A 26,129-nucleotide genomic window follows, 5' to 3' on the forward strand; every position below is an offset into this window, starting at 1 on the left:
TCCCTGGGTCTAGCTGTGGGTCTGCGTGTGCGTGCGTGCGTGAGTGCGTGTGTGTGAGTGTGCCGGGCCGCTGCTAGGCTTCCTGGGCATCTCGTCGCCACCCGCCCTGTGTCAGTTCGCAGCGACCCCTCTCCGCTTTCCATCTGTGTTCCTTTAAATATATATATATACATATATATATATACATATATATATATACACATATATATATACATATATATATATACACATATATATATTTTGTTTTTTTGTTTTTTTTTTGCAAAAACATTATTCCATGTCATCTTTATTTTAATCTCCCCGGGTCACCAAAACTGGTGCAGCTGGAAGCAGCCGCCTCCACCCCCTCTCCCACCCCCGCCCCCTCCCCTAAATCCGAGGAATATGGCGAAAGTGGAGCAGGTTTTGAGCCTAGAGCCGCAGCACGAGCTCAAATTCAAAGGTAAGAGCGCGGGGACCCGGCCACTCGCCGGGGCGTTTGCAGTCACTGGCAAAGGCACCACTGGCAGCCATTTTCCGGGGGCCCGGGAGAGGCTGGAGCGAATAAAATGTCCTTCAGGTTTATTTATCGGGTCTCTCTCAGTGTGCGTCTTTGCCGCTTAGAGATCTGTTACTCCCCTTCATCCCCATTCGATCTAACCTAACATTTTTTTACGCCGCCCAAGAAAATGCGTTTTGAAGGGGCGTCCACCTGTTTATTGTATTCACCGGATCTTAATTTTGTACGTTTCGGGACTGGGCCCTACTTTACTTGCTTCTTTCCAAAGCCCTGCTCTTCCTCCTCCCACAGCTCATGCTTCCCACACCCTATGCTCCCCAGAGAGAAGACGAATAGACTGGAGTAGGAAGGCTTAGATTCTGGGCCAGTGTTGCTCACTGGGCGTTTGCGTGTCAGCGCCGGGAGGATGGGTGGGTGCCGGGAGCTGGCGTGGGGGGTGGGGGGAAGAGCTAAGCTTTGGGGCCTTGGGTTTGTGCGGGACCGGGCCACGGGGATTTTCCAAGGCCCCATATTCTTGCTATTCTGATAATGTGCAGCAAAAAGAAATATTGACATTTCTATTGCCTTTGAGTATTTCTTTTTTAAAAAATGACTTGACTTTACAGAATTATTTCTTTCCTTTCCTTTCCCCCACCATTACTCCCCCGCCCCAACCCGCCCGATTTGATACCTAGAGAAGCTTCCTGGGTTTCTGCATACTTTCGGTATCCCACCGTGGCCATTCCTACTAAAGTGTTGTGTGTAAGCATTCTTGGAGGCAACCTAAGTAAATTATATTTTATTTTCGTGTTGATGTTTCGTCTCTTTTGCCTCTCTGAAAATTGTCAATGTTGCCGGGATCTTCGAATAAGGGATTTCAAATGTGATGAGTGCAACTGGTTCTAATTTGTATTTTCACGGAAACCTAGGGCCTTGAGCCCTGTGTTTGTCAATACATCATATTTACCTGTTCTTTTACTTATATTTTCCTCTCTTGACATATTGGTAGAAAACATCCTGAAGCTATTTCTGGTATTTTGCTTCATAAAATAGATGCTTCTGAAAGTTCAGGAACTTAACGTTTTCTACTTAAAATTTAACTAACCATACTTAGTTGAAACTGACAAAAGAAAAGGTGTTTTAATGCTGTCATATGGGACCATTGCAAATCAATAACTGTTCTTAAAACATGTAGGACACTTTCTGCTTTACTAAAAAAGGATAATCTATAATAATGACTTTATTTTTTAGCAAATGTTAGTGAAATAGTGATTTCCTTTAGAATTGTTTCTAAGGGCCATCACCCAGGTGTGTGAAATAATTAAAGGATGCCGTGAATAGTTGCATGTTATTTCTATACCTGCAAAAACTGTATTTGTCAACATAGATTTGACTAGTCTCCAGTTAAAGCTAACTTGCTGTGATCCCTCAAAATCAGTCCCCGTATTAGAGAAAGGAGACATCCATAGTGGAAAGCCGAAATAATTCTGTTCTAGACCACTAGAAAATTGTTGGCAAGTCATAGTCATGTCCCTCGAGGAGTGTTAGTGTCATTTTAGATATCTATTCATCTGCTTGCTATTCTCTTTAAACCTATTTTATGCTTTCCAGTCAACATGTTGACAGATTATCTTTTTAGTATCTTTGTAAGAAAAGGTGGCAAAACTATATCTTTAAAGAAGGAGCCCAATGTGTAAAGTGTTGAATGCAAATGAGCAGTAGCTCTGAGTGAATTTCTGCAAACTAAGATTGAATTGAGTATTTAAAAGCCACTGAAAAAATGACTTTTTGCTAATTGTCACTTATAAAGGTGGCACTTTACTTAGAGAAGAGGTATTTTTGAGAGTATGACACAATACAAAGAACACTGAATCTGGAGTCAGAGCACCCTGAGTTAATTCCTGAACTTAGTGAAGTCCACTGAATCCCTCTTTTGGCCTCAGTATCTTCATATGTAAAATGAAGAAGCTGGACTAGATGACCTCTAAAGTCTTTTTCAGCTCTAAATTATCTTGTGAAAATATCCCAAGTACTCTGTGCTCCATGTTCCATCTTTCTTGTCAGATGATTCATTTTTATGTGGAAATCCTTAGTGGAGGCAAGAAATGGGCTTTCTAGAAAATAGGAGGAAGAAAACCATTTTTTAGTGTTTTTACTGCTGGAGAGTCAGAATCTCAGAAATCACATCACACAAAGTATACCTTCTGTGTGTGTCTCAAGAGAAGCATAGTGTATGAAGGACAAATGCCTATGGAGCTTACATAGAAACACAGAAGGCATTTAAAAATATCTTTGTAATGCTTAAATTACAAACAGAACTTGACCACAAAATTAGATATAGAAACTCATCAGCAGTCGTTGCTCTGCAGAAATCAAATCCATTACAGTACAGAAACAACTGAATATTACCAGCTTTTTCATTATATCTACCTTAAAGGAAAGGATGAATGTATGACATTTTGAGGAAGAAGGAAATAAAAAAAATATTATTTTGAATAGTTCTCATAAGACTCTTTATTATAATGAATAAGCAACCTAAGAATGACTTTGATTTGTATATCCTAAGACTTTTTATTAGATTTTTGTGTAGGTGTACTGCAACATATATATATTCATACATATTTACATATTATTACATTAGAAAGAAATTAGAACATGTTTCAATTATCTTGCTCAGTCTTTAAGCTTCAAATATGACTGTACTATCTTGTGTTGTTAAATATTAAAACAAAGAGAATTGATCAAGCTAGTGGCTTCCTGAAGAAAGTTTACATCTGAAGGGAGAACTACTGAGTTAATTTTTATGAAGTGTTTATTAAATGTCAGCAATTAGACAGAAGATTTTCTGGCCATAATCAGGAGACTCATTTCTAGAGATTAGAGACATTGGAATTCTCATCCTAGGTAGCCTTATGTGGGTTTTGTTTTGTGTGCTCTCACCCTGTTGGTAGCTTTCATGTGACTTGCCCTTTCCCAAGGCCTACTGAATGTCTTTCCCTTTATTAATTCCCAGAAAAATCTCTTTTATCAAAATAAAGTTCTTTAGGAAGTTTTTTGATAAATTCCCTTTCTCCAAATGAGAGCCAGTACCAGTTTTACCTTTTTATCCCCTTATTAAGAAAGTAATACATTATATATGTAGAACTTCTCTTCAAGAATTGTAAAAGGATTATTGAGACCTCCAAACAACTTTTGTTGATTTGGTTATAGCCATTGCTATTTATCAAGTTACTGACTAAAACTAATAATTTAACAAATATTTATTAATAAACAATATTCCATTGAACTTTAATATAAATAACTTATGAAAAATGACTCTTGTCTAAACTAAAATTTACAAATTTTTGCAAATCTTTTAATGTCTAACATAACTGCTTCTGAATTCATTCTGTTGCTATGCCATTTTGGTTGAAGTATATAAAGAGAATTTATCCTTATATTTGGTTGGAAAAGAGAAGAGTATATATATTTTTTCATTCTAAATAGTATTTTATTTTTCCAAATACATGCAGAGATAGTTTTTAATATTTATCTTTGCAAAACCTTTTGTTCCGATTTTTCTCCCTCTTCCCCTTCTCTAAGACAGCAAGCAATCCCATATAGATTAAACATGGGCTAATCTTCTAAACATATTTCCATATTCATCATGCTGTCCAAGAAAAATTAGTTCAAAGGGGGGAAAAAACAAGGAAACAAAAACAGAAAAGGCTAAAAAACTATGTTTTGATCCACATTCAGTTTCCAGAGTTCTCTCTGGATGTGGATGACTCTTTCCATCACAAGTCTTAATAGCATTGCCTTGAATGACCTTGTTGAAAAGAACCAAATCCATCACAATTGAATATCACATAATCTTGTTACTGTATACAATATCCTTTTGGTTCTACTCACTTCACTCAGCGTCAGTTCGTGTAAGTCTAGCCTTTCTGATCATTTCTTATAGAACAATAATATTCCATAACATTCATATACCATAACTTAATCGCCATTCCTCAACTGATGGGCATCCACTCAGTTTCCAGTTCCTTGCCATTAGGGGAAAAGGGGGAGGGGGAGGGTGCGACTGCCACAAACATTTTTGTACGTGTGAGTCCTTTTTCTTCTTTTATGATCTCTTTGGGTTCAGGCCCAGTAGAGACATTGCTGAATCAAAGGGTATGCAGTTTTATAGCCCTTTGGTCATAGTTCCAAATTGTTCTAAGGAAAGAGTATCTTAATAAGCAACTCTCTTAGGAGTTCAGGATCATACTTTTGAAAACCTGTACTGTAATCAGTCCTAGTAAATATATTTCAGTCATGTGGATGAAATAAGCCATTTTACTAAAAGTTAATGAGGCCAGCAAGGGTCATAAATATAGTCATGTTTATTGACTATGTGTTCTCTGTTTCACACAGCCTTCAACCTTTTACAGATCTCACCAGTGAATGTCATTGGTCCTAAAAGACTATAAGAAAAATAATTTTTTATTTTTATAAAATCATTTTAATAAGTTAAAATGCATTCATTCATTAAGTGCTACCTCCAGTTTACCCTGTATATATCTTGTTCATATGTATACCTGTTGACATATCTTTTTCATACATGGTTGTTTGCATGCTACCTCCCCTTTAAAAAAGTGAGCTCCTTGAGGACAGGCTTTTTTTTCCCTTTCTTATCTCCCTCTTCCAGCCTAACACAGAGCCTGGCATATAATGAGTTAATGCTTGTTAGGGTTGTCACTAGGGATACAGAAATTAGAATCTGACTGACCTTGCCCTCAAGAAGCCTCCCCTCTTACAAGGGGAAAGCCTACTTGGGGCTGTGATAGGAGATATATAGGGCAGGTAATTTTTTCTTTTCTAAATATTTTCTAAAGTAATGATGGCTTGATTTGGTTCTTTTGTGAATGATTTTCTTTACCCTTTAAGATAGATAGTATATCTATGGTGTTGTGAAAACAAAATAAACCCTGGATTTAAAAAGATTAAATTATTCAGTGTCAATTTTTAGGAATTTTTTTTTTGGGGGGGGGGGGAAGGAAGGTAAATTTCTCCCTCCTCCCCCGTCTTCCTGTGTAAATCGCATAATAAAACATTTTTGAGAGGATAAAAATATAACACATGAATGAATTAGATTAATTATGATACTACATTATCATTCCTTTAATAAACAACATTAATTCTTTATTTTGGACTACAACTATAAACACCTTTTTCCTTGGTTCGCAAAGTGTCAGATTTTGGGTTAGAGGCCCTAGGATTAAATCCCATCTCATCTTAAAATGAGGAGATTAAAAACTAAATGACTCTGAATGTCTCAGCTTTAAAACTATGCTCTTTTGCTGAATAGGTAAGTAGAAGAAACACAAGCCAATCATAGCATAAACTATATTTATACTTTAAAGTTTTGAAAATGTATATTTAATGCCCAGATGTGCTAGGTGGCAGAATGGACATCGTGTCAGAAAGTCCTGAGATGAGACTGGGCCACTCAATCTGTTTCCTTCTTTGCAAAATGATTATAATACCTATAGTATATAACTCTAGGGATGATTGTGAGGATCAATTTAATTAAATGTTTGTAAATCTCTGCAAAATTTAAAGGATTATTTAAATATCAGCTGTTGTTTTTTCTCCCCATCCAATATGAATTTGAATCCATCCTCAAGAGACCCTTCACTTGCTTATCAGTCTGACTACATGTCAACTTTCTGCACATAAGCATTCACAAGCCAAATCTGTCCCCTGATTTTGTCCTATTTGATTCATTTTATGAACTTGAAGATTGGACTTGGAAGAAATCTGTGATTTCCTCATTTTTAAGAGTTCCCTCCACTAAAAGATCTATCTTTACTTATATTCTAGAGAATTATCTGTGGCATCCAGAGGTCAAATAACTTGCCCTAATTTACCTGAGGTGGGATTTAGTTCCAGGTCTTTCTGACTATTATTCATCCAGCACTGCATTCACTAAACAATTCTTCTTCAGAATTGAAAATACTACTTAGAAATTTTTTCACCCAAGAATTTTCTTCTTTTATTTGAAGCAATTTTGTTTCTGTATGTGTATCCATTTGCCAAATGCTGGTTTAATAGTAGTGATACTGTTTTGAAATATGGGTGGTATGGGATACATGTGGTTAATATTCTTTAATATTACTTGGCAGTTTTTCCATCTCTGTATATTTATTAAAATAGTATGAATTGAAATTTCTCCAAAAGGTAAGTTCTTAAACATTAACATCACCATGTGTCTAGAAACATTATGTAGCATTTTCTTTTATATGTCCTAGCAAAATACAGATAACTCTCAACTTGAAATATGTATCCCCATAAAATGAATGAAACTAGTAAATGGAAAAAGTGACTATTGTTTATCATTACTGACCCAACTTAGACTTTTAGAACATGATATTTTAACTTCCATATAAAATAGCTACATAAGTACTCCTCCATATTTGGGCTTGAAAAAGTTGCCACAGGAATAATGACCATGATTAGTAGGACAGATGTTGTATAGTCATTGGGATTAAATGGCTTGCTTAGAGTCAAACAGATAGGGATGATTAAATGTCTGAGGTCAGATTTTGAACTCTGGTACTCAACAAATGCTCCATCCACTGTGCTTTCTAGCTGCCCAAGATAATAACTACAATGTTAATCAAGAAAAGGATAGATATTGAATGCTGACTTCTATGCACCAAAATATAGCTGAGGCAGTTATACACACACACACATATACACACGTGTGTGTGTGTGTGTGTGTGTTTGCTGAAGCAAATATGTATATGTATATATTTATATCTGCCCTAAAGTTTCTTGGAGAAAATGTAAATTCTTTGAGGATAAGGGACTTTTTGATTTTTTGTCTTTGTATCCTACTTCCTAGCACACTGTCTGGCACATAGTAACTGCCTAATGTTTTTTTCTAACAGAATCTTGCCTACTGAATTTAGGGCTCTATTTTTATCCTTTTGATAGTAGTTTGTTTCAGAAACAAAGTTGCCCTGTGGTATTCTGAGCTACTTTACCTGAGCCGATGTCCTCATTTTGTGTTATTCAGTATTTGATCTTTATCTCTTAGGCTTTTTTTCCTATGGTGCCACGTATCCAAGATTCCTCTGGCCTGTTGACAATGCATACTATGTGCTTTTTAAAGTATGTCATCTGATCAGCTATAACTGTAGGTTTCCATTGAATAATGAGTCATTGGAGTCTAATTTTCATTAGGAAAGGAGAATTTAAATGATCATTTAAAGTAGATTGTGTTAAGAATATTATAAATATGTCATTATGGCAAAATGTAGTGTTTTTCTAAGTACTAAGCGTTATTTTTAAACATAAGTTGTTGATGTCTAAGTAATGTTTTGATATAATCGGGGCAATTTACTGATTGTCCCAATGATGAAATACAACTGGGAAAATCTAGAAACATACTCTCCCCTTTATTTTGTAATTTTAATATTCATATGAATAACTAAAGTTATAGAAGTTATTTCCTGGAATTGGTTTATATTTTTTGCAGATTATTACCAACTCTTGATTATCTGTCATTTCTCCTTTTTTCTTTATCTGTCATTTCTCCTCTTTTCATGGTGAATCTTTTAAGCATCCAGAATAAAATGTCATTAATTTGTATAGTTTCTGCTGATATTAGATCATTATTTATATCAGTGCATACTTAGCATTTCAATAGGCACAGAACTCCCAAACAATTAGCCTAAATCTCAACTCAAGCTTTAAGTAATTGACAGCTGAGGGGAAGGGGTGTTAAGAGAGTGGGGAAGAAAAAAGGAGGAAAGAAAGTTGAACTCTTAAGCATAATAAAAGTCAAAAACTCTCCTGGAGGAAAGTCCCATGAGGGAATGCCTCTTTTTCTATAGTTACCCTCTGTACTTTGAAGAAAATAGATGTTATCATGTTATCATCTAGACCTTTTGCCTACATTAGAATTGCTTCCAGTAGTTTGGGATTCTGGGTGTGTTTTGTATAGTCTGCTGCCCTAAAAGATACCAAGAAAGAAAAAGAATTAAAATCTTTGGGGTTAGCAGAGGAGTAGAAGATGGTCTTTAATTTTGTTTTTCTTTCATACTGTATGGATAAGATAAGGAAAAGCAGTTTCTGCCAGAGAGAGAAGAAAAAGTGAAAGATGTTTTAGAAAATTGACTAGCTATCAAAGCTTCCAGGGATTTGGGGTTTAGAAAGAGAGACCTACTTTTAGTAAGTCTGATTGAATACAGAATATTTACATATGGAAGAGATCTTAGAGATTACATAGAACATTGTCTTATTTTATGAAGGGAACTGAGACCCAGAAAATTAGTCAAACAGATCCCCTTTTCTATGTACTAAACTGACAAACTCATAATTCCTGTCTTACATTACATAATTGTGATAAGTTTTGAAAAGTACATGGTTTTAATGATGTGAATATTTTGGTTTTTCTTAGTCCTGTATAATCCTCAAAGTTAATACTTGAATAATTTGAGTTTGTACAGTAAGTTGTTTTCTGTTTTTATTGACTTTTTTGTTTGTTTTTATATTTCCTTCACTTCGAAATAGTTCAGTCTCCTTTTCCATCATCCCAGTAAGTTACTCTTCACGACAAAGAGTATAGTGAAGGGAAGGAAGGGGAAATCATTTCAGCCAACTAATACATCAGTTAAATTATGCCATGTTTCATTTCCTTAGTCCCTACCCCTACAAAGAAAGAAGGGAGGTATGTTCTCCCATTTCTTCTCTGGAGTCAAATTTGGTCATGGCAAAACCATAACATTCTTTGCTGGACATTTTTAAATCATTTCAAATCAATGGACATCTTCTTTGTTTCTAGTTCTTTGATGCCACAAAAAGTGCTCAGATTATTCGGTATGGAATAGATCTTTTACCTAGGTAACAATGGGATCTCTAGGTCAAAGGTTTTGGACAGCTTAGAGACTTTTAAAACTAAGTTCAAATTGCTTTTAAGAATGATTAGATAATGAATAGAACCAGCTATTCCCAGCAAAAGAACTCTGGGAAATGAGTGTGAACCACTACATAGCATTTCCAATCCCTTTGTTTTTGTCTGCTTGTGTTTTTGATTTCCTTCTCAGATTAATTTTACATTATTTCAAAGTCTGATTCTTCTTGTGCAGCAAAAGAACTGTATGGATATTATGTATACATATATTGTATTTAACATATACTTTAACATATTGAACATGTATTGGTCATCTGGGGGAGAGGATGGAGGGAAGGAGGAAAAAAGTTAGAACAGAAGGTTTTGCAAGCGCCAATGCTGAAAAATTACCCATGCATATATCTTGTAAATAAAAAGCTATAATAAAAAAGAATTAATGTTATCTGGGGGAAAAAAAAAAAGAATGATTAGAGCTAATACCATAGGGTATTGATGTGCCTGTGTTTCAAAAACCTCCCCAATATGGATTCTTTTCATCTTTGCCAGTTTGTTGCTGTGAGGTGAAACTGCAATGTTGTTTTTCTTTGCATATCTCTTTTCCTTAATGATTTGTAACACTCTGACAATTTACTAATAGTTTACAATTTGGTAATAGTTTAACAACAATTTTTAAATTCTTTTAAGAATTGTTTGTATCCTTTCAATATTTTATCATTGGTCAATGAGTTTTAATTTTTATTGTATTGATTTACTCTGTATTTTGAATATCAGACTCTTAGCAAAGATAGTTGATGCATTCCCCTCCATATCCATATCCCCCATTCATTAGTTTCTTATCCTAATTTCATATGCTGCAAAAGCTTTTTAATATCATAAAATCAAAATGATCATTTTTACCCTTTGTAATATTTTCTAGCCTTCATTTGATTAAAAACTGTTCCCCTCTCTTACCCTCCTTTAAAGAAAATACTATGACATTTAATAGATTGTCCATTCTATCTTTTAAAAATATGTTTTGCCCTATTTAGAAAGAGGAAAAATACAGCACTTTTTTAAGACCACTTAGGAATAATGCTGATATTCTAATGTGGAGTTATGAAATTAGAAAAAGTGGAATAGTTGATGGGGTAACTATTTGAGTCATAAATGCCACTTTAGAGCCTGAGTAATTCTGGTGGGTGTCAGACCTATTGTATATGCAATTTAAATAAATTGTTATTTAAAAGAGGGAGGGTTGTAGTATCACTACAACTATTGTTTACACAGCTCATCTTTACATGATGTATTTTATACATGGTATTTGCATGTTATAATCATAATAATGTCCAGTAAAAGATAATTTAAGTGTCATTTTACATTTTACAGATGAGATTCTTAGAGGTGAGCTGATTTTTCCCAAAGAACAACTGGTAGTTGCTCTGGGCCTCAAGTTGGATTCACCTTTCTGAATCCAAATCCAGCCTCAGATAGATACTTGCTAACTGTATGATCCTGGACAAATCACTTAACCTTGTTTGCCTTAGTTTCCTCATAGTTCAAATAACTGGAACAGGAAATGGCAAACTATTCCACAATTTGTGTCAATAAACCCCAGCTCAGATAACAAAGAGTCAAATATGCCTGAAAATGACTATAAACTACAGAATACGTACTCAAAGTCATATGGATAGCAACTGTAGCCTTGATTCAGTTCTGGATCTGACTTCATAGCTTGTGAGGTGTCATATACTCCAGAAATTTGAAGGAAGTGAATTTAAAGTAATTTAAAATATGAAATTTAAGAGGAAAAAAAAAGTAAAGTCTTATGCTTGGGTATAAAAAAAAATCAACTTTTCAAGGATTGGATGGGAAAGGTAGGGCTAGCTAGACACTAGTTCCTCTGAAAATATCAGAGGACATTCAAAGGGCTACAAACTAGATGTGATTGAGTAGTGTGACATAATGCCCTGAACAGCCAATAATATCCTCATCACCTCACACCTGAATTATTATAGTAGACTGCTTGATGGTTGGATGTCTGCCTCCAGTCTCACCCCACTCTAGTTCTTCTCTTCTTGCCCTTAAAGTGACTTTCCTAAAATGCAGGTTTGAGCACTTCAAACTCTTTCCCCTTTTTATTCAACAAACTACTGTGGTTTTCTCTTGCCTTCAGGAGTGAATATAAAATGAGCTGTTTGGCATTCAAAGCCTTTCTTAACCTAGCCCTCTTCTACCTTTCTATACTTATACCTTACAAGTACTGTTCTGTCTGGTGACACTGACCCTCCTGGCTGTTCCATGAACTGTACATTCTATAGCTTGCCTCTGGGCATTCTTTTTAGCTGTTCTTCAGACTTAGAATACCCTCTGTTCTCTACTAGGATTACTGACCTCCTTGATTTCCTTTAAGTTTCAACTAAAATCCTACTTCCCTCAGGAAGTTTTCAGATGCCTTCCCTCTGTTATTTCCTATTAATCCTTTATATAGATTCCTTTATATTGTAAGTTCCTTGAGGTCAGGGTCTGTCTTTTGCCAATCCATATCTCGTGCTTAATAAGTAGGCAACATAATAGGAAGTTAATGACTTTGTTGTTCAATTTTCAATATCATTTTCTGTCCTATTCTAGCAAAGATATTTAGTAGTTTGCCATCTTCGCCAGCCATTTTTACAGATAAGGAAACTAAAGCAAATAGTGACTTTCCCAAGATCACACCAACTAGTAAGTATCTGATGCTACATTTGAACACAGGACTTCTTGACTCTAGTTCTTATCCTCTGTGCTACTAACCCACCCCACTTGAATGGATTGAATAGAAATGTACACTCTCCACAATAGAAGAAAGTGATAATTCTACTGTCTTCTGCCTTCAATTTAAGGTTCTACAGTCCTGTGTATAGTACTTGGAAAATTTTAGGTTTTTCATCAACATGCTGAGCGGACTACAGACGATGCCATAAAAATATCAGGTGAAAGAATTGGGGATTATTTAGCCCACAGAAGGATCATAGATTTAGAGCTAACTATTTCATCCAAATTCTTCATTTTCTAAATGAGGAAAGAGGTCCAGAAAAATTAAGAGACTGGTTCCAAATTCATGTACCTTTCCAAAGCAAAACTCAAGACATTCAGTGCTCAGCAGGTACTTGATAGCACTATTTAAGAGGCTATCATTTGAAAGAGGGAATAAGTTTGTTTTGCTTGTTCCTAAAGATTACAGTTAAGAATTTTGTGTCAGAGAAGAATATTTAGGCTTGATGAATAGAAAATCTTTCTAATAATTGGAGTGGTCCTCAATCAAGTTCTAAGCATTAACAAGGCCTGAGAATACAAAGGAAACAATGAAAGTATCCCTGGGAAAGCTTACTAAATATAAGCTTTTTGAAGTCAAGGATTTGATTTTGGTCTTTATATCCCGAGATACTAGCTCAGTTTCTTTTTCATAGTAGTCCCTTAAAGTGTTGTTGAATTTGGAAGTGGTAGAATCTACCACTAGAAGTTTAAGTGGAAGCTGTCTGCATTGTTTTGGGGATTCTTGTTCACTACCAATTTGTGAATGTTGAATGAGATAACATGTAAAGTGTTTTAAATCCTGTAAAGCATTACTTTATAAATGCTGTTACTATAACTAGTTTAGTCTGATGTCCTCTGAGCCACTTCCAGCTCTTAAATGTTATATTTCTGCATCACATTAAAAGGATGTACTCCCTACTACAAGGTGGACAACAAAGTCATTAATCTCATTGGGAAGGAGAGCCAAAAAAAATTTTATATGAATTCATGGATGATATTCTCATAACAAAAATGGTAGTAATGTCTTAGAGCCAGAAATGCCTTGTATTCAGGTCCTGCCTTTTACAGATACTAATTGTGTCAATTTTCCAGTGTCCTGGACCACAAAAACATAAGTTTTAGAGATCTGTTGGTGTATTTCCATTTGCACGTGGGGAGTTCTCTATACCAATGAAAGCATTGATTGATTAGGACCAAATGGATTCCCATACTAAATGGTGATATCTTAGGCATTCTATGAACTAGATACTCCATCTCTTGTCCCCAGGCAGTTTCTCTGACTGTCCTTCATGCCTGGAACATTCCTCCTCCCTCTGCTCTGACTACTGACCTCCCTGATTTCCTTTAAGTCCGAACTAAAACCCTTTTTTTACTGGAAGCCTTTCTTTCCCAGTCCCTCTTAATTCTAATGTCTCCCAGCTTTGATTACCATCTATTTATCCTGTATAGAGCTTGCTTTGTACATATTGTTTGTATGTTGTCTCTTCCATTAGATTGTAAACTTCTTCAGGGCAGGGATTTTTACCTCTTTTTGTATTCCTTGTGCTTAGCACAGTGAGTTGAAGAGTAGGAGGTAGAAGAATAGAAAAAGAAAAAATGAATGTGATACTGAGGGGTTGAGAAAAGTGACCCTCAGTAGCATGTACACTACCTATTGATAGCTTATCTAGTTGAGAGAGTGATGAATTTTGTCAAGGCAGGTAGCCATTTAGGTTGGACAAAACAATTGACATAAGTACACAATTTTTTTTTCCTATATTAAAAAATACCACTCTCCAGGACAAAGTTATGCCTTCTTTGAACTTGAAATTAGAAAGTTTGAGTTTCAATTTTCCATTTTTAAATAAGATTAGATCAGATGATCACTAAAGTCACTTCCAATTGCATATGTTATAGAAAAGGAACACAATAAAGATATATAAGGGAATACAGTTTTCAAACATGGTGGGGACTGCTGCTGAGGTTTATAAATAAATGCTTTGTTTAGACTGGGTCTTCAGCTTTCTCATTCCTGTTGAAAGCTCATCCAGTTTGTTTAGTGTTTTTGGTAAAGTACTTAACTGTTTTCATGGCTGTAGCTGAGATTGTGCTATTATATGATTAACAACTGTCTAAAAAATTGTGCATATATACGTTAAAATTTAAAATCTGTATCATCAGCCTATTTCTCCATCACTTAAATCTAGACAAGCAACAAAAGAATAAATCAAGCCTTTATTTGTAGCATTTGCCTATTTCCAAAGTTTAATACTCTCATTGAAAATTTTAGCAATTAGCTCTTCCAAGCCAGTACAACTTGGCTTTAGCACATCCCTGACTAGAACTGTCTATTAACTTCATCAGAATTTAACCCAAGCATATAATAGAAGGCAAAAACATGTTCCACTGCTTTCTATTCATGATTTGCAAGTCAAATTAAATCAAAAAGGTAGCAAATCCTGAATATCATGGTATTTTTCTTCTGGATTCAAGAAAATAGCATGTCATGTGTCTTTAGAAATTAAATCTTCTAATAGATGATTTCAGTTCTACTAAATATTGGCTTTCATTAGAATGACTTGGTCTCTGATATATAATGGCCAATCCAGGAATAGATGCTTATATCCCACCTGCTAGCTTCAGTGAGTTATAGGATTTGTCTGATTTTATTCCATTTGTTGTGTAATACAGAAGTTTTGCTATTATTGCTATCTATACATTGAAACTGTCCTCTGTTAGAAATTATATCTCCTGTAATGACCAAAGTTGGGGTGCATTTTTTCTAAGAATTAAACGGTGTGGTATATAATTTGTCTTTTTTTTTTAACATTAATTCATGATGTGGACAAAAGTTTATCTGTTTAAACCTAATTCTAAAGATCTTTTTAAATCCCTTTCAGAAAAGCTGCATATAATTAAACTCAAATATGGTATAGCTATTTTTCCTTCAGACTATCTATCTTAGTCTTCACTTCTGCGTATAGAATGCATGCTGTATGAAACTGTTATGTAAAGCTTCTAGTGACTTTTCAGTTTTTAAAAACATTAAATCCATTAAAGGGAAAAATTCTATATCAGTCTACTGGACAGTTGTCCTTCAGTTTTTCTAATGTGTTTCAGTAGCTTTTGTCAAATTTTAAGTAAGGGGAAGATCTATGTTTTGATTTAAATGAAATTATTGCTATTCTAAGAGAAGTTAGGTAGTACCGTTGATAGTGCCTTACCCTGCAAGTCTGGAAGACCTATCTTCCCGAGTTCAAATCCAGCCTCAGGCAGGATTTCATATTTTTTTTTTATAGCAGGATTTTTTATAGCTGTGTGACTTTAGGCAAGTCACTTGACCCTGTTTGCCTCAGTTTCTTCATCTGTTATATGAATTAGAGAAGAAAATGACAAACTACTCCAATATCTCTGCCAAGAAAACCCCAACTGGAGTTATGAAGAAAATCATGACTGAACAACAATATTACTGCTACTCTAAACACATTTGAAGTGGTTTTTCAAAGCATACAGCCATGGCTATTAATATACTAAATATTGTTTTAGCATCTGTACATTCAGGATTCTGCTTTTTGTATGCACAAGACATTCTTGGCAAGAGTGGACTATGAAAAGAACATTGGTGGGCAACTCATCTCTGAAACCTATAGAAAGTATGGAAAGCATATTCTCAATTTGGGCAATTCTATGAATTCTTGTCTTCCAATAGGGAGCCTGGTTGGTTCTTCTTACCTTAAAAACAACTATGGAACCAGTCATGATATACTGGCAGTTAATATTTTCTTTATCTGCATAGCATAGCTAATGTTGTCTTCAAGTTGGTTTATTCAGTTTATCTCTTCTAGCTTCTCATCTGACACTAAAGACATCCACTAAACTACATATTCTAGGTACTTGTCTCAGTGCTTGGAATGTAATAAGATTTTCACAAATGTTTATTTGAATGCCAAAAAGATAACAAATTATGGCAATTCTTATTGTTAGAGGGGCTGTAGGAAAAAAAAAAACAACAGGAGTTATGAATTAGTGTGATAAATTGGTGTTTATCAAGCATTTAATGAAAGGAATGAGGTCAAATAGAAAGTTGGATTCAGAGGTAGGAAGAACTAGATTCAAGTTATACTTATGATAAATATTGGCTTTGTGACCCTGGCCTCATTGTTCTAAAGCAGCTCCTTAATAACTTAATAAGTTGCCAAGAAAGGGCTAACTCATGTTGGTAAAGAGAGTTTCCTCACAGTTTATCATTCCAGGGAAATGCCAGTCCCTAGCTTTATCCTAAATTCCAAATTCAAAGAACTAAGATTCAGAGATAGCCAAAGCAAACTGTCTTCAAAGAGCTCACATTTTCAACAGAAAAGGCAACATGTAAATAACTAGGTATATATACAAGATATATACCTAGGATTGGAAGCTCATAGAGAGGAAGGCAGAGCCAAGGGAGCAAACTTCCTGCAAAAACGCAGCTTGGGACTCTGAGCTGAGTCTTGAAAAAAAATCAAAGAAACCAAAAAATGGAGTTGAGGAGAGAGAGAGCTTTCCAAGAGTGGAAAATAACCAGTGCAAAAACACAGAAATGGGAGAGATAATTAATGTGCGAGAAATAGCAAGTAGACCTGTATTAATCATAAAGTATGTAGGGAGGAGTAAAATATTGAAAAGAGAAAGACCAGGTTGTGATATTTAAATGCCACTTAGGATATTTTATTCTTGATTCTGGAGAAATAGGGAACCATTAGAGTTTATTGAGGGAGGGAATGGATGTGACATAGTCAGACTAGCATTTTAGGAAAATCACATTGGCAAGTGAATGAAGCAAGAAAGTGAATTAGAAGGCTATTGCAATAGTCTAGATAAGAGTGAATGAGGGCCAGAATTGGGGGGGGTGGCTTTAAGAGTAGAGGAAAAGGAGTTTATACAAAAGATGTTCTGAAGTCAAATCAACAAAATTTGACACAGATTGAACATGTTTATTGAATAAATGAAGAATTAAGGATGATATTTCAGTTGCCAACCTGGGCACCAAGGCAGGGCATAGTATCTAACAAAGTAATAAGGAATTAGGGAAGAGGATAAGGTTTTTTGTAGATAATGAGTTATATTGTGAACAGGTTGAATTGAGATCTCTATACAATGTCCAGTTCAAAATATCCAGATGTCCTTTGGCCATGGAACTGTAGCTCAGAAGAAAGATTAGAAAGTCTTTATAGAGATGACTTGGACCTGTGGAAGCTGAAATCACCAAGTAAAATAGTAAAGAAGGAGAAGTGCCAGAACAGAACCTTAGGGGCCACCGAAAGTCAATGGTGTGACATGCATGAAGAACCAAGAGAAGAGACTAAGAAAGGATAGGTTGGACGAGAACTAGGAGTGAGCAGTCTCAAGAAAAGTTCAAGTGTAAAGAGTAACGAGAAGGAGATGATCAAAAGTATCAGATGCTGCGGAGAGGCCAAGAAGGGTGAAAACTGATAAAGGGCCATTAGATTTGGCACTCGGGATCATTGGGAGATTTGGAGAGTGAATAACCTTAATTTCTTAATTGAGATCATAAGCCAACTATAGAGGATTTAGAACAAAAAGAATTGATTGTCCATGTATAACCTTTATCACATTGTTTGCTGTCTTGGAATGGGAGGTAAAGAAGGGAGAGAGAAAAAAATTTGCAGCTCAAAATCTCACAAAAATGAATGTTGAAAACTATTTTTAGTGTAATTGAAAAAATAAAATGTTATTGTAACAGTGAAAGGAAGGAGAACTGGAAGCACCTGGTATCCACAGCTAGATGGCCCAATGGATAGAGAACCGGCATTTAACCTGAGTTCAAGTGTAGCCTCAGATACTTAATGCTTCTTAGCTGTATGACCCTGGACAAATCACTTAACCATCCCCACCCACCCACCATTGCGTCACCCAAGAAAAAGAAAGATACAGGCTAATAATGACTGAGTGTTTTTCAAGCATGGGGGAGAAGCATGTATGTTGATTGATAGGCAAAGGATTGAAAATGAGAGTTTAGGGAAGATGAAGGCAATCTGCTGGAAGATAGAAGGCATTCATTGCCTTGTTCGCTGGTCCTCTTGCTAAAATCAGCACCCCTACATGCATCCTTGACTCCACAAAAGTCATGGGCAATGGAGTCAGGAACGCATGTGTTGATATTGGCCTTAGCAAGGCAAATAGCCATTTCTTCTAAGTGTGAAAAGGAGTAGGTAGTTGGGGAAGATAACCAACTGAAGTGAGATGAGTCAAAGAATGTCATAGAGGCTTGAGAAAAGATTTTAATGTTTGTAGAAAGTTGGATAATCAGTTGATTAGAATGGTTATCTGCTCTAGTAAGGGTCCACTTGTGATTATTAAATAATATAAATTTGTGTAAGCCCAGTAAAAGTTTTGTGATTTCCTCCAGTTTCATTTGAGCAGAAGTGATATATGTTAGGATTTAACATAATAGGCAGGATTTAATTGTTGACAATGCAAGAAGGCAGAGGATTCAAGAGTAATGGGGATAGTACAGAATTTAGTAATTGGTTTACTAAGGGGTGAAAGGAAGGGAGGGAGGAGACAAGAACATTTGTAAACTGACAAGGGTGAAAGAAGAACCAGAAAAAATAATGTACACAGTAATTACAACAGTATAAATAGAAACAGCAACAAAGCAAAAATGAAAGTTGTAAAATTTTAATTAACCCTGCCTGGCTTCTAAAAGAAAAGACATCACCTTCCTTCTGTAGAGGCAGGGACCTATGGATGTACAATATTATATAGTTTTTAATTATTTTTCTTTCTTATTTTGTTATAAAATATGGTTCTCTGAGTAAAGGAAAAGATGAACACTGAAACATAGTTCAGAAAACCAAAAAAAGAAAATTTTTAAAAATTTGAACTATCTCAGTTTTTCTTTTACAGTAATAGGACTTAATATTTTGTGACCACAAAACTCACAGGGATATTGCAAGAATTAATAAATTTTTGAAGCATTTCAATTCGCTATTTCTCTGGAAAAGTTGTGTTTCTATGTAGTGGGATGGAGTTGTTTATGAAACATGATGATTTCAAATGGTGTATAAATAGATTTTCTATATGGGAACAAAATGTGTGCCACTTTTAAACCATCAGACTAGTTGAAATTATTTATTTTCCTTTCTAAAGTATTGATCTAGTGTGTAAGCTGACAGTTCAATGAGGAAAAAATTGGATTAAAATTTTTTTTTCTTTACTCCTAGTGTCCTTATTCTTGAATATACTTATGCTAATTTTAAAAGTTGTCTGTTCCTAAGATCTGTTATTGGCAATTTTTTTCCTTTGTTTGGCAACATGATTTAAAGCTTTTTATGTGCACTGTGCATGCATACATACATACATACATAAAATCATTTGGGAGTCCACATTTGGGTCACAGAGAGACATTAATATAGCCAATGTAGACTACCTTTGATGACTTTTTTACAAATGGGGCAGCAGGAATCTTTAGAGAAGGGAAGTCTTCCCCCTAGGTAGAGTAAGGCAATGCCAGAATAATTACATACTTTTGAGGAAATTAGGTCAATAAGGAAAGGTGGAGAACCACACTTTGCTCTGTATCTGACACATGGTAAGTAGATGTTTAACAGATGCTTATTGATTGGTTGAGAAAGAATTGTTTGGAAATTGAGTCCTGAGTATCACCCTGTAGAAGTAGAAAGCTGGAGAATCCTTCTGCCCTGGAGAATTGCATATCTTACATTTTGGCAAAAGGCTGGGTGTATCTTTGATGTGGTAGGAGAGGAAGAGAGAGGACTAATATTTATTAATTAAAAGAAGAGGGGCGCCTTTTTAAAACTTTGTGGAGGCTGCCTCATTTAAGTTTCAAAATAGCGACTTGAGTATGTACTGAATGAGAGGATTTTTAAAATTTAATTTTAACAAGTGTGTTTAAAGATTTAGTGCAATTTAGTCATCTCCTAAGCATTTTTATCTTCCTTGCTCTGTAAATTTATCTGCTCTTGATATTTCTACACCTGGAACTTAATTGTTCTGAGAAGTTTGCTAGAGCACAGTTTTTTGGAAAACCTGAAACTTACACATCTGTTGTTTTAACATTCTATCTTTGAGTTCAAGAACTTAAAGGATTTCTTTCTCTCTTCTTCCTTATTGGAGGCAGAATGCTGTAATAGAAAGTATGTTGGACTGGGTCAGAAAACTTGAGTTTGGATCCTGGTATTGACAACTTATATAAGTTCTGAGCCTGAATTTTCTTATCTGTAAAATGGAAGTCAGTAAACATTAAGTTCCTATTATGTGCAGGCACTATTTTTACAAAAAGCATTTAAGGGATCCTCAAACTACAGCCCGCGGGGCAGATGCAGCAGCTGAAGGCTATTATTCCCCTCACCCAGGGCTATGAAGTTTCTTTATTTAAAGGCCCACAAAACAAAGTTTTTTGTATTAATTATAGTCCGGCCCTCCAACTGTCTGAGGGACAGTGAATTGGACCCTTATTTAAAAAGTTTGAGGACCCCTGTGTGAGAGCTCACAATCTAATGGGAGAGACTAGAAACAAACTATTGTGTACAAAATATATATATATATATATATATATACATATATGTATTCAGGATAAACAGTAAATAATAAACAGAGATAAAGCACTAGAATTAAGAGAGGTTGGGAAAGACTTTCTTTTTATAGAAGACAGGATTTTACTTGGGAGTGGAAGGAAGGTAGAGAAGTCAGGGGGAAGGATAGGTTCTAGGTACGGGGGACAGCTGAGAGATGGAATGTCTTGATCATGGAACAGACTTAGGAAGCCAGTGTCTCTAGATTGAAGAGTATGTGGCAGAGAGTTAAGTATGCTAAGAAAATTGGAAGAGAAGAAACTAGGTTTTGAAGGGTTTCAAAGGCCGAACAGTATTATTGTACTTGATTCTAGAAATGTTAGGGCGCTGCTATATGTTATGGGGGGTGGGGGGGGTGGAGAGATAGTTGGATCTGTAGGACTGGATTGGAAAGGGTGACTGGAACAGAAGGTGGGTTGGGGTGGGGGAGACTTGAGACAGTCCAAGCCACCTGCAGGCTAGTGCAACAAGTATGAGAAGATAAGGGGCCTGCACCAGAGAGGCAGCTTTGGTACTACAATCTGCCTCACATCTCAGAAGAATCATTATTAAGAAGGTGCTATTTAAATGTTGGATCAATATTTTAGGTAACAGTCGTATAATTTTGCTTTTTTTTTTTTTTTTTTTTTTTTTTTTGAGAAGCATTAGGCCATAGTAGATGGATAGCTCATCTCATACCCCTGTTAAAATCCAGTACTTGCTTGTTTTGTGATTTATCAGTTAACTTTCCAGTGCCCTTTAGTAAAATAAGATTGCACTATTGATCAGAGAAATGCAAATTAAAACAACTCTGAGATACCACTACACACCTGTCAGATTGGCTAAGATGACGGGAAAAAATAACGATGAATATTGGGAGGGGATGCAGGAAAACTGGGACACTGATGCATTGTTGGTGGAGTTGTGAACGAGTCCAACCATTCTGGAGAGCAATCTGGAATTATGCCCCAAAAGTTATCAAGCTGTGCATACCTTTTGATCCAGCAGTGTTACTTCTGGGGTTTTGTCCCAAAGAGATACTAAAGAAGGGAAAGGGACCTGTATGTGCCAAAATGTTTGTGGCAGCCCTGTTTGTAGTGGCTAGAAACTGGAAATTGAATGGATGCCCATCAGTTGGAGAATGGCTGGGTAAATTGTGGCATATGGATATTATGGAATATTATTGTTCTGTAAGAAATGACCAGCAGGATGAATACAGAGAGGCTTGGAGAGACTTACATGAACTGATGCTAAGTGAAATGAGCAGAACCCGGAGATCATTATACACTTCAACAACGATATTGTATGAGGATGTATTCTGATGGAAGTGGATTTCTTTGACAAAGAGACCCTACTGAATTTCAGTTGATAAATGATGGACAGAAGCAGCTACACCCAAAGAAAGAACACTGGGAGACAAATGTGAACTACTTGCATTTTTATTTTTCTTCCCGGGTTATTTTTACCGTCTGAATCCAATTCTCCCTGTGCAACAAGAGAACTGTTCGGTTCTGCAAACATATATTGTATCTAGGATATACTGCAACATATTTAACATTTATAGGACTGCTTGCCATCTAGGGGAGAGAGTGGAGAGAGGGAGGGGAAAAATCGGAACAGAAACAAGTGCAAGGGATAATGTTGTAAAAAAAAAAATTACCGTGGCATGGATTCTGTCAATATAAAATTATTATAAAATAAAATAAAATTTAAATTTAAAAAAAGTAAAATAAGATTGGTTGCAGAAAAGATAAAGATCTGCTTTGGTTGAGGGAGTTTCTCACCTGGAGCTACTACACCCATAAAACCACAGGTTTTGTCTCCCTAAGAAAATATTTTCTTTTAAACTAATTTAAAGATGTTCTCCTTCTACCCCATCCATCTTTCACCACTCCCATTCCCCCAAATCTTACACACACACACACACACACACACACCCTGGTCTTTGAAGTTAAATGAGCTTATAGTTTTTGAGGTCTACTTCAAGTGCTTCCTTTGCACTGTGACACTGGGTGTATCTTTGAGGAGGTGAGAGAGGACTAGTATTTATTAAGTATCTAATATGTTTTAGGCACTGTGTTAAGTGCATTATAAACAACTCATTTAATACCCTGAGTTTGATGCTGTTCTCCCCATTTTACAAGTTTGGTGACTTGCTAAGGGTCACACTGCTAGGAAGTATCTGTGGGTGAATTTGAACTCAGGTCTTCCTGGACTTCAGGCCCAGCTCTCTCTCCACTGTGCAGCCTAGTTACCTTGAATATCCCTCACTTCACTTATCTCATCTGTAAAAAGGAGATTCTTTCCATACTTGCTACATGAGATTGCTTTGAGGAATAATTAAAATAATAGGTTTACCCAATTTCATATACACAAAATTTCAGAGTTGAAAGAAATATATGTAAACACCTTCTCCAATTCATACATCATAAAGAATTCCTTCTATACTGAACAAGTAGTCATCCAGCCTTTGCTTGAAACCATCTAATGAGGGAAGAACCTACTACCATGAGTGTTTCATGCATAGATACATCACGAGGATTATAAAAAGAACATATAGTTAGAAGGAAAAAGACATGAAGACTTTGTGGATTATGCTAGTCTTTTCTCATTCTCGTTTTCTTCCTTTCATATTTTAGGTAATGTCCATGCAGAAGTTGAGAAATTTAATTTTTATAATTTTGACTTCCTGATAAATATATATTTTTCTAGTTATTCCTTTATTATCGTAAAAGGAAAAAAAAATTTCTGATCTAACTTTTGAAAATTTTCCTTTGATGAAATGAAAATAAATATTCAATGATTTATATTTTAGCATATAGAAGTATAGAATCTGAGTTAGACAAAATCTGAGATCACTTAGTATGGGTTAAAGTGAATTTTTGTTAAAGTCCAACCATAGCTAAAGCATGAATTTCATACAGTCAGCCTATCCTTGAACTTTTAATTCCATGCATCTTTCCCTCCTCTTATTCCCCCATTCATCATTGGATTATAATCTTAGGAAGTCTTTCCCTTTTTTATTGCTTTAATATTCTAGTTGAGACTGTTTATTCCTTTAACTCAGCACTCAAATGATACATCCTTATCTTGTGTGACAGTTGTCCGTTCCTTCATAAGTTTGCCAGGGGGTCCACCTAATGATTCTCTTGACATCCCAGGAAAACCAATGTAGCATACCAGTCATCATTTACTCTAACCATATGACAAGTGCATTTCCATTTTCCATTATACATTTCTTTGATATACCTTACATAGCATCTCCTACATAAATCTTTGAAGCATTTCAGCCTTTTCATACCCACCATGTACCTTCTCATTGTCCTTTGGGTGATCCTCAATTTGATCTGAAATCTCCCTCCATGTAACATCTGTCTGTTGATTGTATCTCTTCCCTCTGAGGCCAAAAAAGAACATGTTTTATCCTTCTGTGTTCGAAAAATTTTAATCAGTCAGCATTTATTGGCTACTACATGCCAGATACAAAAATTACATGGTTCCTGTCTTCCAGGATCTTATATTCTTTAACAGCAATTATATTTTAGAGAGTTGCATCATATAGCCAGTTTGTTACAGGTAGGACTTGAGCTGACCAGGTCTTACTGGTTTTTTTGTTTGTTTGTTTGTTTGTTTGTTTGTTTTTTTTGGGGGGGAGGGGTGAGGGTTTTTTTTGATCATGAGACCCAATTTTTTTCACTATGTCAGACTTGCTACCAATCTGTATTGGCAGAAGGAATTATCTCTCAGGAGTTCTGCATACAAAATGTTAAGTCCAGGCCAAAAGACATATATTTTGAGATCTAAAGGTAGTATAATATAATCAAAAGAATGCTAAACTTTAAGTCAGGAGATTAGAGTTTTGATCCTACTTAAGAAATTTAACTAGCTATGTATTCTCTGGAATATTATTTACCATATCAGTCTGTTTCCTCATGTCCTCTACAGAAGTGACTATATTTGTATAGCTTATGGGGTGGTTGTAAGACAGTTTACAGATGTAAGTTGTTGCTGTGTAAAATGTTGTTATTGTTGTTTAATTTATTAGTATGTTCATGGAAATGACAATTCTGTGAAATACAGGTGACAATTTTGAATAGTGTTTTATCAGTTACTTTTTTAAAAAAATCAAATCTGTGAATCCTAATTCATTAATAAAGGAAGAGAAGGTAAAAATGATAGATTTTCTCATTGTTGTCATGAAGTACTGGATTATTGGAGTCAGGGAATGTGGATTCAAATCCCAAGTCTGTACTTGGAGTAACCTTTTGCAAGGTTTTTAGTCACCATGTGGACCTTCGTTTCCTCCTTTGTAAAAAAGAAGGTATTGGATTAAATGACCTTTAGGATCTCTTTTAGCTCTAAATTTGTGGTACTGTGATTGCTAGTACAAGGAAGTTTTCTGGTGAATTTCCTGTCACTAGAAATCTGGCAAAACTTTGAATTGACAAGTACAGAATGAATTATATGATTTGTGAGGTCCCCTTCAATTCTGCATTTTTATGATATGATTAATATGAAAACTTATGTGGGTAAATAGTTTTTGCTTGAGCAGTTCTTTTTTTTAACAGAATAATCTTGACTAACAAAAATGTGGTTCAAGGGAACATAAGTAATTATGTTCATAATATATGCTTTGAAAATGGAAAGCCATCACAAAAAGAAAACAATAGGAAGGGGAGAGTCTAAGAGGCTTTCTGCAGAAGGTAGGATATGAATGAATCTTGAAGGAAACTAGGAATTGGAAAAGACCATTTGAGGCATGAAGGACAGCCATTGCAAAAGCAGAAATGGAATCATCTAAAAGGAACATCATGTTGACCAGTGACATTGGATCACAAATTTATAGAGGGGAGTAAAGTGTATGAAGTCTAGAAAGGTAGGGAGGAGATTTTTTTTTCTTTCCTCCCTCCCTTCTTCCTTTATGGGTTTTTTTTGTTTTTGTTTTTGTTTTGAGTCTTCTTGTACAACATGAGTGATGTGGAAAAATTTTACATGATTTCATATATATAATCTATATTGGATTGTTTACCATCTCAGGAAGGGATAGAATTTGGAATGCAAAACTTTTTTTAAAGATGTTTAAAAACTGTTTTATCAGGTAATTGGAGAAAAGAGGAAAAAAAACATGTCAAGGACAGTCGGCATTTTACATTTAATTCTTTAGGGAATAGGGAACCACTGGCATATATTGGATAAAAGGATGATATGGTCAGACCTACCCTTTAGGAAAATCATTTTGATAGACAAGTAGAGACCAGAAAACTATTGCAGTAATTCAGTCTAAGTATGTTGAAGATCTGCATTGTGAATATAAGAAGAGGAAGTCAAGAGATGTTGCAAAAGTAGAAAAGACAAAACTTGACTAACAGATTGGTCACGCGGTGTGAGCCATATAATCAAGTGAAAGTCAAGAATGAGCTTAAGAGTGCCATCCTGGGCCTCTAGG

The 26,129-nt window shown here is 35.4% G+C and overlaps 1 protein-coding gene across 1 annotated transcript in view; it reads left to right on the plus strand.

Moving 5' to 3' along the window:
* The first annotated feature begins 212 nt into the window (after nt 1–212).
* VAPB (VAMP associated protein B and C) overlaps nt 213–26,129 on the plus strand; it is a 66,424-nt gene continuing 40,507 nt past the window's right edge. Inside the window, exon 1 of the mRNA XM_051976651.1 lies at nt 213–442. Within this exon, the coding sequence (XP_051832611.1) occupies nt 385–442 (58 nt within the window). The 5' untranslated portion in view covers nt 213–384. The remainder of the gene's footprint in view (nt 443–26,129) is intronic.

The sequence above is a fragment of the Antechinus flavipes genome, chromosome 2 (genome assembly GCF_016432865.1).
Source record: "Antechinus flavipes isolate AdamAnt ecotype Samford, QLD, Australia chromosome 2, AdamAnt_v2, whole genome shotgun sequence".
NCBI lineage: Eukaryota > Metazoa > Chordata > Mammalia > Dasyuromorphia > Dasyuridae > Antechinus > Antechinus flavipes.